Raw genomic sequence first — 15,925 nt, 5'->3', positions numbered from 1 at the left:
GTCAACACGATGCTTTAAGAATGTTAACCCATTGCTTATATTGACATTCTACATATATTATATTGACATATTTTATATAGTATGTTGACATTTCTGCTTTACGAAAAAATTGAAAAATTTTTGAATTTTTTTTCAAATTTCGACGTCGGAACATATGCATATATGATATCGTTGGAATCCTTATAAAATTATCTTTAATTTGATATATGTTATATGAATTTAAAGTTTTGGGATTTCTTTTAAAAGTTAGTTATAAGTAGTTAATTGACATTAATATCCCTATTGATATTTTATGGAATTAATCCTATGGCTTTATTGAAGTTTTTTTTTTTATCGTATTGATATTTCTTGGTTGATGATCTAAATCCTTAATTTGAATATCTAGTGGCTATTATTTAGTTATAGTTAGCAATTAGGTATTGAGTTGGCAATATAACACTCCCCTATGGGTGATTAGATATATTAAACGACATCGTTGTAAATAGACGTTTTGTCCGCATAATTTATGTTGTCTACCCCAATTAAAAGTTAGTTCTCCACGTATGATGATTTTAGTTTGCCCAATTAAAAGTTAGATCAGCATATGATAATTAAAGGCCCAATAGTTTAAGGTTAAATTTGGGTCCAACAGATATGGGCTAAGCTCTATTATGATGTTTCTTGCCATTTACCCCTTTTTATTTGAAATATTAATTAAAAAAAAAATATTTTCATTCCAAATATATGGTAGTACCATTTAATTATTTCATTTTTAAGGCCCATTAGCTTAGGATTACCATTGATTTCTTTTATAGGGAGTACTACTCCTTTTTATTCGCAAAAGCACATTTGTTCATGTTATATGGAAACCATATTGATTAGGCTTCTCATGATGGGAAGTTTTGGGCTTTTTCTCGTTTACAACTAGCTAATACTATTGGGCAAACTGCAAAAATTTCATGAAGTTCAGTAGCACAAATTAAAAATATAAAATTTTACCACTATTAAATTTAGAATACCTTATGGTCAAACATTTTAGTTATTTTATGAGGCCTATCTCCAACCATTTACGCCAAATCCAAACCCATTTTTGAGTATACGTCACACAAAAAAGTAGTTTTACTCCAACCATTTACACTATATTTAAGTTTGCACCATTTTTTAGTATTCGTCTAACAAAATTTTGGAGTAAACACCATATTTGGTGTTATTCTATTGAAAAACCCAAAAATGGGTTTGAGTTTGGTGTACGGTTGGAGAACTTATCTACACCAAAAATGAGTTTTGGTGCATGGTTGGAGATGGTCTGAATTGACAATATTGTTTAATTCATCTATAATGACATCTATTTATGTTTTTTTCTACCATATCAGATATAATTTCACCAAAATAAATCAAGAACAAACTCAGATTTTATGACTATTCAATATTGATTTTTAAAATTGCAAGACTAGTCATAATATAACCAAATTTCATAATTTTCCGATAATGTACATACAAAATTTGTGTTCATGAAATAATTGAACCTTGTACTAAATTTTATGACTGTTTAATTGATTTTTAAAATTGTAAGACTAGTCATAATATAATCAAATTTCATAATTATTCGATAATGTACCAAACTAAATTTATATTAGTAAATAGTCTTTATTTATTACTCCCTCCGTCCCAGATTAAGAGTCACTTTTTGTCATAAAAGTTCGTCTCAGTTTAAGAGTCACTTTGAATTTTCCATATTTGGTCATACAATTTTACCCCATTCTTCATCAAAATTACATAAAAATGACATTATTTACATTAAAATAAATCAAAATAAAAATCAAAAGTCAAAAGGGACTCACCTTCAACCAACTCCACCATCGCATTTTATTTATTACACACTCGACTATCTCACTTCATTTATTACACACTCCACCAACTCACTTCATTTATTACACACTTCAACTCTTTCTTAAAATTCGAATCATAACAATAAGTGACTCTAAATATGGGACAAGGGAGTACTCCCTATATACTACTGACTAGTAGTACTATCTTTTTATCAATTTAGGCGACAATCGAATATGCATGCCTCTTCATTAGTAATATGTTGACACGAAATCCTGCAATGAGAAATTTGGCAAAATCGGTTTATAAACTTAAAATATTTGAAGATTATGCACACATACTATTTATAGAAAAGATTGACTGCAAATGGTATTATTTTGACCAAATTGTAAGCTTAAGAGTAAAGAAATTAGACATTTTTCTAGAATGTTGTGCGTTATAAAATATGGGTTTCAGTGAAATTGCCACGTTGTTCTTAGTTAAGACTTGGCAAATTGTAAAGCCACACACGAGCTCTTGTCAAAAGTTAATATTATCCAACTTTCCCATTGCGTATGTAGTCATATTTTTTGTATCTTATCTTATTAATATATGGACATATTTAAATTACGAATTTAATAGTAAGGCAGATGTAGGTGTATCTCCCAATATATTGGATGCTGTAACTGTACATACAAGGTCTAAATACAAACATGATATGATAAAAAAAAATATTCATTTAGTTAATACAAAAAAAATACTAGTAATAGAAAGATAAGGAAAATAATTAGATTGATCGTATAGAAAACAAATAATAATAGTAATAATAATTCAAGCCCCTAGTAATAATAATTTATATATTTCATATGAATAGGAAATAAATTACTTAATTAATTGATTAAATTTATATATTCAGTAGTGTATTACTAATATCAATAAATGTCCTATAATTTATTTGAGTGTAAATATAATTTAGACCTCATTATACTTCAGCCACTTTATTAAAAATGTCATGAATTTTAAAAAATATTTAGACAATCTCAAACTATTAACTTTGTATATAAGTTGTTTGCCTCCCAAATCCATGGCATGGCTCGCGAAATATGCTGTACAATTTAAATTTATATTAATGGAATGACATAGTAGGTTCTAATACTTAAAGCAAAATTTATTTTTATAAAGTGCATTTTCCGAAGCAAGAAACTTGATTGGACCAAAAAGATTGATGTCAGTTTCTTCTTGTAAACAAAACAATTTATGTGATACAATAATATATTTGATACTGTATTACAATTGTCATGGCTTTGGGTAGTACACTTGGCAAAGCTACAAGAAGCCTAATATCAAACACATACATAGAAGCCTTTGGGTAATTACACGTGGCGCAGCCACAAGAAGCCACATACACATGCATGGCTAATGCATTAACAAGGAATAATTCTTTATGTAAAACTTTGATTTAATCTTCTATATATGTAAAATTTGATTAATGGGTTTAATTCTCGTGATTCACACATAATGTTAATTTTTGGGATGTTGAAAATACTAGTAGGAGTATATTTTTATGAATTGAGACGTTGTAATTCCGGCTGTATATCTTGACAAATGATGTTTCGTCATTAACTCTTCCCCCAAAGTCCCAAAGGCCATCTCTCCAACTAACTTAGCCTTTAAGTTGAAACAAACTCCAATTGATGAGCAAACGGCGGCTCTTTCTTACACGTCCCCTCCCACCTCAATACCAATTAATGTCGGATTTCTTTAAAAATTACTATTTAAAATATATGCTTAAAATATATATGCATAACTACGTATCATTATGTTTGCATAAGTTTGTGGCTTTCACAAGTGTTTGATAAAGTAAAATGCGAAATCTAACTCGAGCTTAAATGTTTGCACAAGTTTGTGACTTAAGTGTTTGATAAGTAAAATGTATACAAGTGAGAGGATATTTGACAAACAAATCTCACGTCAATTATAAAATTAGATAAAATTAGTAGAGTCTGTAGCAATTGATCTCTTTTAATTAGGAGTAATATTTCGATAATTATAACCATATTTGTCACGTTTGGTTCTTTATCGGACCATCATTTTATGAGGCATCATTCCAAATCGATTCCCAAGTGTCCTTGTTGGTAGTCCAAATTGATTCCCAAGTGTCCTTGTTGGTTATAACTACGTTTGTTATGGTTGTATTTCTCTATTCATCATTTCAAGTCGTTTGAGCTCTTAATAAAATCAAACAAGATAACCTATTTTAAAAGACCAACTTTTAAAGAGAGATGTCTCGTACCAACTTTTAAAGAGAGATGTCTCGTATTAGTGCTCTTAACAGTCGATTTGGATATTAGAGCCCGTAACAAATTTACGTAAGCATCAACTTCCAAACATATTAAACTAACCTCTATCTCAATATGTATCCTTAACTCATAAATACTAACAAGTAATTATCCCATCAAATATTGTTGGGGTAGTGTCTATCCATGCACTGAAGTATATCAAATGATATAAGTATAATACATATAAAAACTCAACATTTAACTAAGAGAAGATATCATAATAGATAAAGTTCGTCTTGGCTATATATGTATGAGTCGTCACACACTTCAATATAAACAATTTGCTACATCCAAAATAAGCTAACAAAGTAGTAGTACTACTAGATTCCTTTATACTCTTACTAAAACACATTTGTACTTCGAAATATGAAAATCAACCCAACACAATAAATAATAAAATTAAACCTTCCACTTCCACATTAATTAACTCAAACCACAACAAACATATTTCCCAAAACCCTAATTTACTTAGGGAAAAAAAGGGAAGTACAACTACTTCATATACTTAAATCCTAAATTTTTTCTAATACTATTAATCTAAAGAAACTTGATTAACATCTCAAGAAAAAAAACTTAAACCTTCCCTAAAATTAAAAACCTTTGATCAATAATTCCCAACACACACACACACACATAAACCCTAGTAAAAGATTAATTTGATATACTATATTTCTATTTAAAACTAGAAAGTCCATGGAACTCTTGAATCCCCCATAAAATCATATTCACTAAAACCCTCCGGCGAAAATTCCGGCCAGTTCACACCCTGCAGCTTCTCATCCAGCAGCGTCGGCGCCACCGGAATATCCCACATGCCCCGCGCCTCGTCCACCACCGACCCCTCGCTCCTATAGTAGTCCTCGTAATACTCCGGCACCACAGAGTCTCCGCCGGAGGAGGGAGATCCGGCCGCCGGAATCTTCACCGGCCGGTCACCTCCGCCGCCACCACCTCCGGCCGCCGGAATATTCGCCGGCAGGTGGCCGGCACCGGCGGAGTCGGTGGCGGGGAGGTTGAGCTTGGCCGCGGCGCCGTAGAGGCGTCTGGCGGCGTCGTCGTAGGCCTGGGCGGCCTCGAGGGAGGTGTTGAAGGTGCCGAGCCAGACGCGGGCCCCGCGGTTGGGCTCGCGGATCTCGGCCACCCACTTGCCCCACGTGCGCTGGCGGACGCCGCGGTAGGTGCAGAGGGCGTTCTCGGGGCCGCCCTTGCCGCGCATGCAGCCCTTGCGGGAGCGGCGGACGGCGGCGGATTTTTTCTCCGGCGGGGGTTGCTTGGGGGGGTGGGGGAGGGGTCGCTTTGCGGCGGCGAAGGAGTCCATTTGGTTGTTGAGAGATGAATTAAGGGGAAGAGAGTGTGTAGAGAGGGTGGTGGGAGTGGGAGTGCACAATATATTCTTTTTTTTTTGTAAATTGTGTGACATGTATTTATTGATCTCGTATTATAGTACTATGGTAAAAGAAAATTGTAGTAATTAGTTACGTGAAATTATAAAAATCTCGTTACTATGAACTTGGACATTAGATTTTTTACCCAAATATTTACCATATATAATAACCGTTAAGGAAATAGAGTGGCCATCTTACATCCCTCCTCATGAAACTATAATAAAAAGAAAGACACTTCTATCTTTATCGTCATGCATTTCAGGCTGTAGAAAATTTTTACCCCAAATAAGTGTTTTTTTTTTAAATTATATTCTGAATTTGTCGCAGTGCAACTTTCTTCCTCAAAATACAGATCAGTTTATCATTTTGGATCGTCCATCAAAATTAGACCACCTTCTAAATATAGAAAGTTTTGAACAATTAAATACTATTTCCTTCATCACACAAGAATATGCACTCTTTTCTTTTTAGTTCGTCTCATAAAAATATGCACTTTCTAATCTTGAAAAGTCTTTTCTATCTAATGAGGTGAAATTCATTCCCCACTAACAATACTTTAATTACTTTTTCTCTTTATCACTCTCTTACTTCACCAATTTTACAATAAAGCTCGTGTCAAACCCAAAGTGCATATTCTTTGGGAACAGAATAAGGAACCACAATTCACTAGCACTACTTTCACCAGTTTTCCCCCACTCTCTAATTTTACCAATTATTCATTAAAATCTGTATCATTTATAATTTATTTTATTTTTTTGGATGGAGGTAGTAAAAGAGTTATAAACGATGTCGTTTAACTTTCTCAAAAAGGGTCGTGGTATTTTGGGCCGACCTGGAGCAAATTATGGACACATTATTAAGGCCCAACAAGAAATAAAATTATTGCTTTGAAATAACAATTCGCGAGCGCGCTTTCGTGGTTATTCATTAAGTAGGCCTTAGAAAGCCCACTTTTGTATATGACCTAAGATACTAGGCTTCAAATTCAGCCCATTTATTTCAAGGTCTGAAAATTTGGCTTTAATTATTGCATTAAATTGTCCGACAAAGTGGATAATTATTAAATTCGTGTATATTCAGTATCAACAGATTTATTTGACCAATAAGTCAGGCAAAATTTTCATCTTTTGTTGAGAAAACCGGATATCAAAAACTCATCAGCATATTCCAAATTTATGCAAATCAATTAGCTTCAATTAATTGATCTTTTAAAGTTATTTAAAAAAAAGGGAACCATCAATTTTGATCCTTGAATTATTATTTTGCAGTAATTAAGTTTATAAATTATTTTATAATTTTTCCATGTGTTATAAATAAAATATATACCCATTTTACAGAGGAATTAATTAAATAGCAGAGCTAGTTTCCAAATAAGCTACATGGAAATTAAGTGGTTGGGAGTAGCTGTTTATGACAGTTGCACAAATTTATCCCCTAAAATATTTTATAATATCCCATTCTTCTTTTTAATTAACTTAAGAAACAAAAAATATAAATTTTTTCTAGTTGGAATGTACAAATAGCCGAAATATGTGCAATTAAAGCTTGATAAAAAAAGATTATATAACAATATATGAGTCATTATAACCTAGCTAGCCAGCCTGAAATTTGACCACAATGCACCAAATTATTGAACCCTATAGCTACACATCAACCCCCAGTTCTGGTTATTGATTTTCTCTAGGGTTTTATACACAAATGTTGGTCAAACATACTAGCCTCTTAACCTATAATTGTACATTTACATGCTTATATATATGTAGTCCAATCAATGTGTTAGAACACCATATCATAAAATTAGTCATATAGAAATAGTATCAAAGTTTTTGGTATTTACATCTAAGTGAAAAATGTCAAAATTAGCTCACATGTTACGTCCTCTATCGATATTTTGGTTTGTTTTCATAACAAATTTTTCAATGATTCAAGCCGAATCCAAAGCGTTCTTCGTGTTCGGAGACTCGTTGGTGGACAATGGCAACAACAACTACTTGGCCACCACTGCTAGGGCGGATTCGCCTCCGTATGGGATTGACTACCCATCCCACCGCCCCACTGGGCGTTTCTCTAACGGCCTCAACATCCCTGATATAATTAGTATGTTTTGATATCGATTATGTTACTATATACTTTGTTGCTTATAAATAAAAGTTTAGAGAACAATTTTACCTATTTGTTACGAATTATTTTTTTGAATTGTGATTAATTTTAGGTGAAAAAATGGGTTGGGAAGCTACATTGCCATACTTGAGTCCAGAGCTTAGAGGGAAAAATCTACTAATTGGTGCCAACTTTGCTTCTGCTGGTGTTGGAGTGCTTAATGATACTGGATATCAATTTGTAAGTAATTCCAATTCTTTTTATTGGATAATTTAAGTTGTTTCAAATTTTAATTATGAGTATATAATACTAACTTTTTTTTGTGATTTATTCTTTATACTCTACTATGATCTGATTGGTTTTTTAGTAGCCCAAAAATTTACCATATAAAATGATTCCTTTTTTTCTAGTAAATAATCATATTTTCCCTTTATTTTCGGAAATATTTAAAGGTTGCATTTTTCAATATTGCAGGCTAATATAATTAGGATATACCAACAGCTTGATTATTTTGAAGAATACCAGGAAAGACTAAAGGGACTAATTGGCAAAGAAAAAGCCCGCAAACGTGTGAAAGAATCACTTGTTCTCATTACTTTGGGAGGAAATGATTTTGTCAATAATTATTATTTGGTCCCATATTCTGTAAGATCACAACAATACTCCCTCCAAAAATATGTGCCATTTGTCATCTCCGAATACAAAAAGGTTCTACAGGTAAGAATCTAACTTCGATACAACTTAATATATAAAAAACATAGTAATATCGAACATATATTATTTCATGTGAACATTTATTTCATTAACAGAGACTCTACAAACTTGGACCCCGCCGGGTTCTAGTGACCGGGACGGGGCCGTTGGGGTGCGTCCCAGCAGAGCTGGCGCAACATAGTCGAAGAGGCGAATGCGCACAAGAATTGATGAAGGCTGCATCACTATTCAACCCTCAACTTGTTAAAATGCTTACAAAGCTCAACAATGAGTGTGGTAAAGATGTTTTCATTGCAGCCAACACTAATCAAATGCATATGGATTTCATCACCAATCCTAAACAATTTGGTATGTCTCTTGCTTTTTTCAATCTCTAATCTTTTTTTATTTATATTTAAATTCATACTCATGTAGTAGGAGTATATTGTTTGGTTGCAATTTTGACAACGAACCACGACTGATTGATAAGACCTTTTCTCTATAATTAATACTATCTGAAACAGGATTTAGGACCTCAAAGGAAGCTTGTTGTGGACAGGGCCCGTATAACGGGCTGGGCCTTTGCACGCCGTTGTCGAATTTGTGTTCGAATAGAGATGAATATGTTTTTTGGGATCCATTCCATCCAACTGAAAGGGCCAATCGATTGATAGTCCAACAAATCTTGGAGGGATCAGAAAAATATGTTTATCCAATGAATCTTAGTGCGATTATGGCTGTGGACTCAAGGGCTTGAGGCCCATTTCGAGAAGATTACTATACTTGGGCCTAAATTCAGCCCGAATGATAGTAATATTTGCAAGATTTGTGTTGTGTTTTTCATTTAGTACCTCTATTTGATTGATGTTGTATGTCTATTTCTAAACTCGATTGATGTTGTATTTGAAGTATTTCTTTCTCCTATAATTGGTCCAATGTTCACCAATGGATAATGGATACCACTTGATTGAAGTTTTTCCAAATGGATCTCTCTTTTTACTTCTCTCCCTTTTTTGACACACGATGTATGTATGATCGAATTGATTAGATCAATCGTGGATTTATTAAAATGAAAATGATTTGCAGACTAATGTGAACGAGCGAAGAGATATATAAAAAGGTTTTTTTACTCTCTTTAAGTAAAAATTATAATTTCACAAACTCCAGCTTTAAAATTTCCAAAACTACATATAAATATATAATTTTGGAAATATGAATGTGTATATTTTTTGGGTTATAATAATATTAAATATATGTATTGATTTGACCATTAAAATGTAATTACATCACGGCGTGAACTTTTTGAAACCAAAATACTATAACATACAACAACTCGACATCTTCTTTTCGTAGAGTAAAAGATTAGAACGATGGTAAATTAATTTATGCACATTATAACGTATAAGGTAGGCTTACTTTAAGTAAGTTGTCAATATAATATACATATATAAATCACAATGAGCTGGAAAAAAGGCTTGCCCTCTTTTTTATTTTCTTTTTAATTGAGAAACACACCAATCTCCTAGAATTATTGACTTTCATCTTTTTTAGCTTTTTATATTTCTAGTCAAGAAAAAAATGTTAGTACATAGCTAATGTTCCTTAATCATATCATTCAAGATTAATTAATTAATTAATTAGTATAAATGAAATGGACTGGCTAACCAAATAAAAAGCAAAACACAAAGTAATATTTATGTCACAATTTTAAGCCTAAAAAGTACAAGCATATATAAATGTACATCTTATCACATGCATTGAATTAATATATTAGGGGAAAATTAATTAAAGAAACCATTAACTAAAGAGTGACTGAGAAGAAAAGAAATTTGGAAGTGGTGTGTTTGGAGGAGAATTAAAGGGGAAGTTTGTGTGGGTGGCAGTAGACAGATGCTTTGCATTAATATTTTATTACTTTTAAAAGGTAGTTGTGAAATGATTTATTATAAATTTATGATGATTCAAGTTTATACATTTGATACCTCTACTTTTTCCCTTCTCTTCCTATCCTTATTTCAGCCTCATACCTCCAGTGTGTGTGTGAGAAATAAACAAATATTTCACTTATTCTTACATAAATCCCATGCATATGTTAGTGTTTTAGAAGAATGGTGTAATACCTAATTTGTGTTACTGTGTGTGTTTGAAATGGGAATTGCTGCAAGAAGATTTTCAATAATTCCTCTTCTTTTCCCATTTTTTGTTGCAATTCTGTGCCAAGAATCATTGGCCATATCCACTTCATTCAACCATACAAAATATAAACAAATTAGCAGCTTGAGACTAGCCAGAATCCAGAGGCATTTAGACAAGATCAACAAGCCTCCTGTCCTAACTATTCAGGTATACAATATACATATACACACTCAAATTTATAATTTATTAGTATTATTTAATTAATTCTTAAAAAATTGATCTTGTATATATTGCTTTGTTTCCTCAGAGCCCAGATGGAGATATCATAGATTGTGTACATAAAAAAAGACAACCAGCTCTAGACCATCCTCTTTTGAAACATCACAAAATCCAGGTATTACTCATCTTATTTACGATCAATAGTCATGATTTTTTCATTTTAAATTGTCCACAAAAATTAGTAACCCTCGATATTTGCTAAGTTTATATCTTTAAATGATATGCGTTTCATTCTTCAATAACAGTACTTCAATATTTTTACTCTCAATTCCTCTTATACTTGATCAATTTCGCATTAAAACATACTTCGTTAATTACCAATACTTGATCAATTTCGCATTAAAACACATTTCGTTAATTACCAAAGTTATTGGCAATGGACTTAAGTAGTAGTAGTAGTATATAATAACTTACAAATGTTGATATATTTTAAAATCTTAATTAGAGGGTGCCATCTAGAATGCCAAAAGAAGTGGAAATGGAAAAAACAAATGGGAGCACAAGTGTGGATGGATTTAGAGGAGTGTGGCAAATGTGGCATCAAAAGGGACAGCTTTGCCCAAAGGGGACAGTTCCGGTTAGGCGTAGCTCGATGCAAGATGTGTTGAGGGCTAAATCTTTGTACGATTTCGGCAAGAAATCAGTTCAATTCTTGCCTCTCGCCGCCACCACCACCGGAGGTGGAGCCGCCGTGCCAAATATTGCGGGCAATGGGCATGAGGTATGTTTTGAGTTTTTGTATATGCACCGATCGATAAATATTCGCATGTTAATGTGCTAGTAATTCTATTTTATCGAACACTTTGATTTTTTAGCGAGTATTTTAGTGCTAGTTAAACACTGTTTTTTTTATATCGTTTGAGAAATAAATTGAATAATATAATTAATTGAAATACAACTCAATAATACAATTAATTTTTATGTGAAGCACGCAATCGCATATACGACTTCGTCGGACGCGATATATGGGGCAAAAGCAACAATCAACGTGTGGGACCCATCGGTTGAGCGATCGAGCGAGTTCAGCCTATCTCAGATTTGGGTTCTTTCCGGCTCCTTCGACGGCTCAGACCTCAACAGCATTGAAGCCGGCTGGCAGGTATGTCGATTGTTCTGACCCATCCCACAAGTTTCGTTCTTGATTCGCCATTTCTTATAGTTTTCGCAAAAAGAATATTTTGAGTGGGCATATTATCTTCAAATATAATATGAATATTAACATTATCATGCTGCATTTTGTGATTAGTAATGAAAATTTATTTGAGTTGATTATTATTATTAGAATTTTGAAAATTGATGATTATACTAGTCAGGTTAGTCCGGAGATGTACGGAGACAGTAGACCAAGATTATTCACTTATTGGACTGTAAGTTTTAATTATTGCTTCTTATATTTTAAATTTTTATTAATTCATTCCTTGATCCAAGGAAATTAAATCTATATTCTAGTTTATATTTATATAAATTAATTTATTTAATATACAGAGCGATGCATATGAAGCAACAGGATGCTATAATCTTTTGTGCTCAGGATTTGTCCAAACGAACAGCCGAATAGCCATCGGAGCAGCCATTTCTCCGGTGTCTTCCGTTGCCGGAGATCAATTCGACATCACCATCCTCATATGGAAGGTTACATAACATCTCTTACTTAATAAGTACTATATAATTTTTGTAGGGAAAATAAAAAGGAATTGAGTTCGAATTATTTACTGTACAAAATTTCTCGTTCCATTTTTATGCATAAAAATTATTTATTTAATATTGGAATTTTAAATTAATAGGATCCAAAGTCGGGAAATTGGTGGCTGGGCTTTGGGGACCGCACATTGGTGGGCTATTGGCCCGCGGAGCTCTTCACCCATTTATCGGATCGGGCCACGATGGTCGAATGGGGCGGCGAGGTCGTCAACTCTCGGCCTGATAACCAACACACATCCACTCAAATGGGCTCGGGCCGGTTCGCCCAAGAGGGCTTCGGCAAAGCCAGTTATTTCAGAAATTTAGAGATCGTGGATTCGGACAACAGCCTGATATCGGCCCGAGACATCACAACCTTAGCTGAGAACATAAATTGTTACAACATTAAGAATTCTTATAATGATCGATGGGGCACTTATTTTTACTATGGTGGGCCTGGAAGAAATCCATTGTGTCCATAATTTTACAATGTTTTGAGGCTAAAAGAAGAAAAAATAGCCTTAATGAAATATTTTTAGATGAATATAAATGTATAATTATTATTTTTTTCATAATGAATGTAGATCGCCATTGTGATCATGTATCAATGTTGTTATTCTTTTTACAAAATTTGAATATGTGTTGGAGCTTGAAATACAAAGCATAACATGTGTCCGTGTAGAGAACATTTTCTTTGAATAATACATTTTCTCGTTTAGATGTCACACTTAAAATAACATATTTTTAAAAATACAAAATATAGTATATTTTTATTTTATTCTCATTTTACTTAGATCTCATAAAATATGAAATATTTTGCTTTGAATAAGACACAATAAGTACTATATCACACAAATTTATCATCCCATTTCAAAATACTGAGCCTAGTTTACATTTTTAAAACAAAATAAGTGCATTAGGTATACTTTTTATCAGTAAATATATTTAACATTACTCCATAAAGTGATATAATTCGCCAAATATTTAATAGTATTTGCATATAATAGTTGCATTTGTTTATTCAAAACTTGCCTCTCTCATAGCATCAAACTTAGATTCATTTAATTAACGTCAAGAATCTTTATGTCATTGAGATTCCCTACAACAAAGTCTTCTATATTTTATAATTGGTCTTCTGAGATTTTCTACGCATCATTTTCATAAAGTAAACATAGAAAAATAGGTATATAAAAGAGTTTATTGACTTACCCTTTGGTGGAAGTGACCACTTCTCTTTCTGAGAGGTCATTTACTAATTGTAATTTAGCCTATCTAATTAAATATTATATAATTACATCATCACCATTTAATATAAGAATAATCGTGATTAGCACTAATTAGGATATAGATCCGACAAATGCGCCACGGGTAAATATAATTTTTCTTTTTTGTTGTTGTTTAAGTTATTAAGTATTATCATATTAGATAGTATATAAATATTTGGTCTTTATCTTTCGTTTGGTGCATAGTTACTTTCTATATAATTATATTGTATTCGTAAAAGTAATTAAATATATGATAGTTCAAAGTTGATTATATTTTTGTGGATTATAAATTTTTACATAAAAGTAAAGGGCCACGAATTGTTTCGTCAATACATTTTATATTAGTGGAATTTTTTTAATTTCTCTAAAAATAAGTCACTTCGAGAAAATACATTGTTTCCAAATAATATTTGCGACTGTGGGCAGCAACGACGTGGTTGAGACACAACCTCTCGACTAGTAAAATCTAAATTAAAATTAATGAAATATGAGGGAATATTTTACAGTACTTTTATATAAACAGTTGACGATTTAAACATCAACCAGTTAATCAAATGACGTGATTAAAATACATTAACTCGATTGATTAGTGGTTGGATTAGTAGTAATTTAATAGTAGTAAGTAACCATCAATTTTTCATTACGAAGTCATAGAAATTTATTATTCATTTTATTCGCTTCTGCAACTTATCAATCTCTTTCATGACACTTAGTATGACAAAATTGTTTTATTTTTTTTTGTAGGGAGTATCTAATTGAATCTTTTTTTCTGTTCTTTTGTGGATTGGGGCATAATTCACACAAATTGGAGAAATACTTCACCTTTAAATAGAGCTACAAATTTGAGGTAAATTGGAATTGACGATCGAATTTCTTGAATTTTCTTTGTTCCAATGTAATTATCATCAGGTAATTGATTAGTAAACTCTTAATTAAATCAACTACTATATGTTTCTACGAGTAATTAACATGGTGTCAATCTTCCACGAGTACAAATAATCCATTCATAATTTTAAAAATAAATTCATATAATTATATGCATACGATTATAGATGTAATTAATTTAATCTTTAAGTTTGATTTAGAGAAAGAAATTTCTAAAGATGACGGTTATTGTAGATTCCATGAATCAAAGAGTGATTAGATTGCTAAATCAAGTCTTATGCGGCGACTAATCATGTTATATTCACAGTTCTTTTTTAAAATACTAATCATTATTTATATATATAAAGGTCGAACTATTTTTCTATTCGACTCAAAAAGTCATACTACTAATATTTAGTGTTAATAAATAAAACATCCCTAAATTAAATAATTAAATTCCATCTCTGATTCTTGCGGCTTGATAATTCCACGCCTAACTACAATTAAACAGAAACTTATTTACGAAAATTGTCAAAATCATATAGCACCAATCCAAATAGAAATCAAAATCAGAAGATAAAAAGAGTTGGACTATATTGTGGTGCAGAATATTCGAACAATATGTTATCTATTGTATGCTAAAAAGAGTTCATACGAATGAATCACTCATAATTAATAAGGCATAAAGACAATAGTAATTGTGGCGCAGCAACAACGTGGTTCATACACAACCTCTAATTAGTTGCTAGATCCAAATTAAAATTAATGAAATATGAGAAGATATATAAATTTAGAATATACAGTTGAAGAGTTGATTAAACATCAAGCAGTTAATCAAATGACGTGATTAAAATATTTTTAATTCGATTGGTGAGTGGTTAATTAATAATAATTTAATAGTAGTAAGTAACCATCAATTTATTAATTTCATACGAAGTCAGTAATTTATTTATTCATTTTTTCGCTTCTGTAACTTATCAGTCTCTTTCATGACAGTTGTATGACAATTTTTTTATAGAGAAGAATCTAATTGAATCTTCTTTGCTGTTTTTTTTTTTTTTTTTTGGATTGGAGGAATAATACACACAAATTGGAGAAATATGAGCTACAAAATTAAGTTAATTTGGTATTGACGATCGAGTTTCTTGAATTGTCTTTGTTCCAATGTAATTAGCAGGTAATAATCTCATAAATCCTTATATATGTATATATCTACGAGTAACATGGTATCACTATTCCACGAGTATAATATTATATTCACAACTTTTAAAATAATTTATATAATTATATCAACATGATTATAAATATTAATCTATAAGTTATTTAGTGAAAAAAGATGACGGTAATTGTAGATTCCGTCAAGAGTGATTAGCTAGATTGCTAAATCAAATCTTATGCG

At 31.9% G+C, this 15,925-nt stretch overlaps 3 protein-coding genes across 3 annotated transcripts; 2 read left to right on the top strand and 1 right to left on the bottom strand.

Annotated features, from left to right (window-relative positions):
- Positions 1-4,515: 4,515 nt before the first annotated feature.
- LOC125207786 (uncharacterized) lies at positions 4,516-5,523 on the bottom strand. Its single transcript, XM_048107271.2, has one exon. It carries the CDS (start codon positions 5,440-5,442, stop codon positions 4,807-4,809), a length of 636 nt encoding a protein of 211 aa, XP_047963228.2. The 5' UTR covers positions 5,443-5,523; the 3' UTR covers positions 4,516-4,806.
- A 1,790-nt stretch (positions 5,524-7,313) lies between these two features.
- Positions 7,314-9,285, top strand: LOC125207778 (GDSL esterase/lipase At5g33370-like). The gene is made up of 5 exons (XM_048107258.2): positions 7,314-7,606; positions 7,722-7,849; positions 8,084-8,326; positions 8,419-8,671; positions 8,827-9,285. Exons 1-5 carry the CDS (start codon positions 7,360-7,362, stop codon positions 9,057-9,059), a joined length of 1,104 nt encoding a protein of 367 aa, XP_047963215.2. The 5' UTR covers positions 7,314-7,359; the 3' UTR covers positions 9,060-9,285.
- A 1,006-nt stretch (positions 9,286-10,291) lies between these two features.
- LOC125217039 (protein neprosin-like) lies at positions 10,292-12,997 on the top strand. The gene is made up of 7 exons (XM_048118865.2): positions 10,292-10,645; positions 10,746-10,832; positions 11,163-11,438; positions 11,646-11,816; positions 12,031-12,084; positions 12,203-12,349; positions 12,502-12,997. The coding sequence occupies exons 1-7, from the start codon at positions 10,451-10,453 to the stop codon at positions 12,877-12,879; spliced, it is 1,308 nt and encodes a 435-aa protein (XP_047974822.2). The 5' UTR covers positions 10,292-10,450; the 3' UTR covers positions 12,880-12,997.
- Positions 12,998-15,925: the final 2,928 nt, after the last annotated feature.

The sequence above is a fragment of the Salvia hispanica genome, chromosome 2 (genome assembly GCF_029641045.1).
Source record: "Salvia hispanica isolate PSC_SH4W2 chromosome 2, Shi_PSC_v1, whole genome shotgun sequence".
Lineage (NCBI taxonomy): Eukaryota > Viridiplantae > Streptophyta > Magnoliopsida > Lamiales > Lamiaceae > Salvia > Salvia hispanica.
The sequence above is the reverse complement of the archived record's forward strand: the minus strand, read 5'-3'. Positions and strand labels throughout refer to the sequence as shown.

Coding starts and splice junctions, on each gene's coding strand:
- LOC125207786 (XM_048107271.2), bottom strand. CDS start 5,442: ATGGACTCCTTCGCCGCCGCAAAGCGACCCCTCCCCCACCCCCCCAAG.
- LOC125207778 (XM_048107258.2), top strand. CDS start 7,360: ATGTCAAAATTAGCTCACATGTTACGTCCTCTATCGATATTTTGGTTT. Junction 8,327..8,418: donor AATACAAAAAGGTTCTACAG/GTAAGAATCTAA, acceptor TTTCATTAACAG/AGACTCTACAAACTTGGACC. Junction 8,672..8,826: donor CACCAATCCTAAACAATTTG/GTATGTCTCTTG, acceptor TATCTGAAACAG/GATTTAGGACCTCAAAGGAA.
- LOC125217039 (XM_048118865.2), top strand. CDS start 10,451: ATGGGAATTGCTGCAAGAAGATTTTCAATAATTCCTCTTCTTTTCCCA. Junction 10,646..10,745: donor CTCCTGTCCTAACTATTCAG/GTATACAATATA, acceptor TTGTTTCCTCAG/AGCCCAGATGGAGATATCAT. Junction 11,439..11,645: donor TTGCGGGCAATGGGCATGAG/GTATGTTTTGAG, acceptor TTTTATGTGAAG/CACGCAATCGCATATACGAC.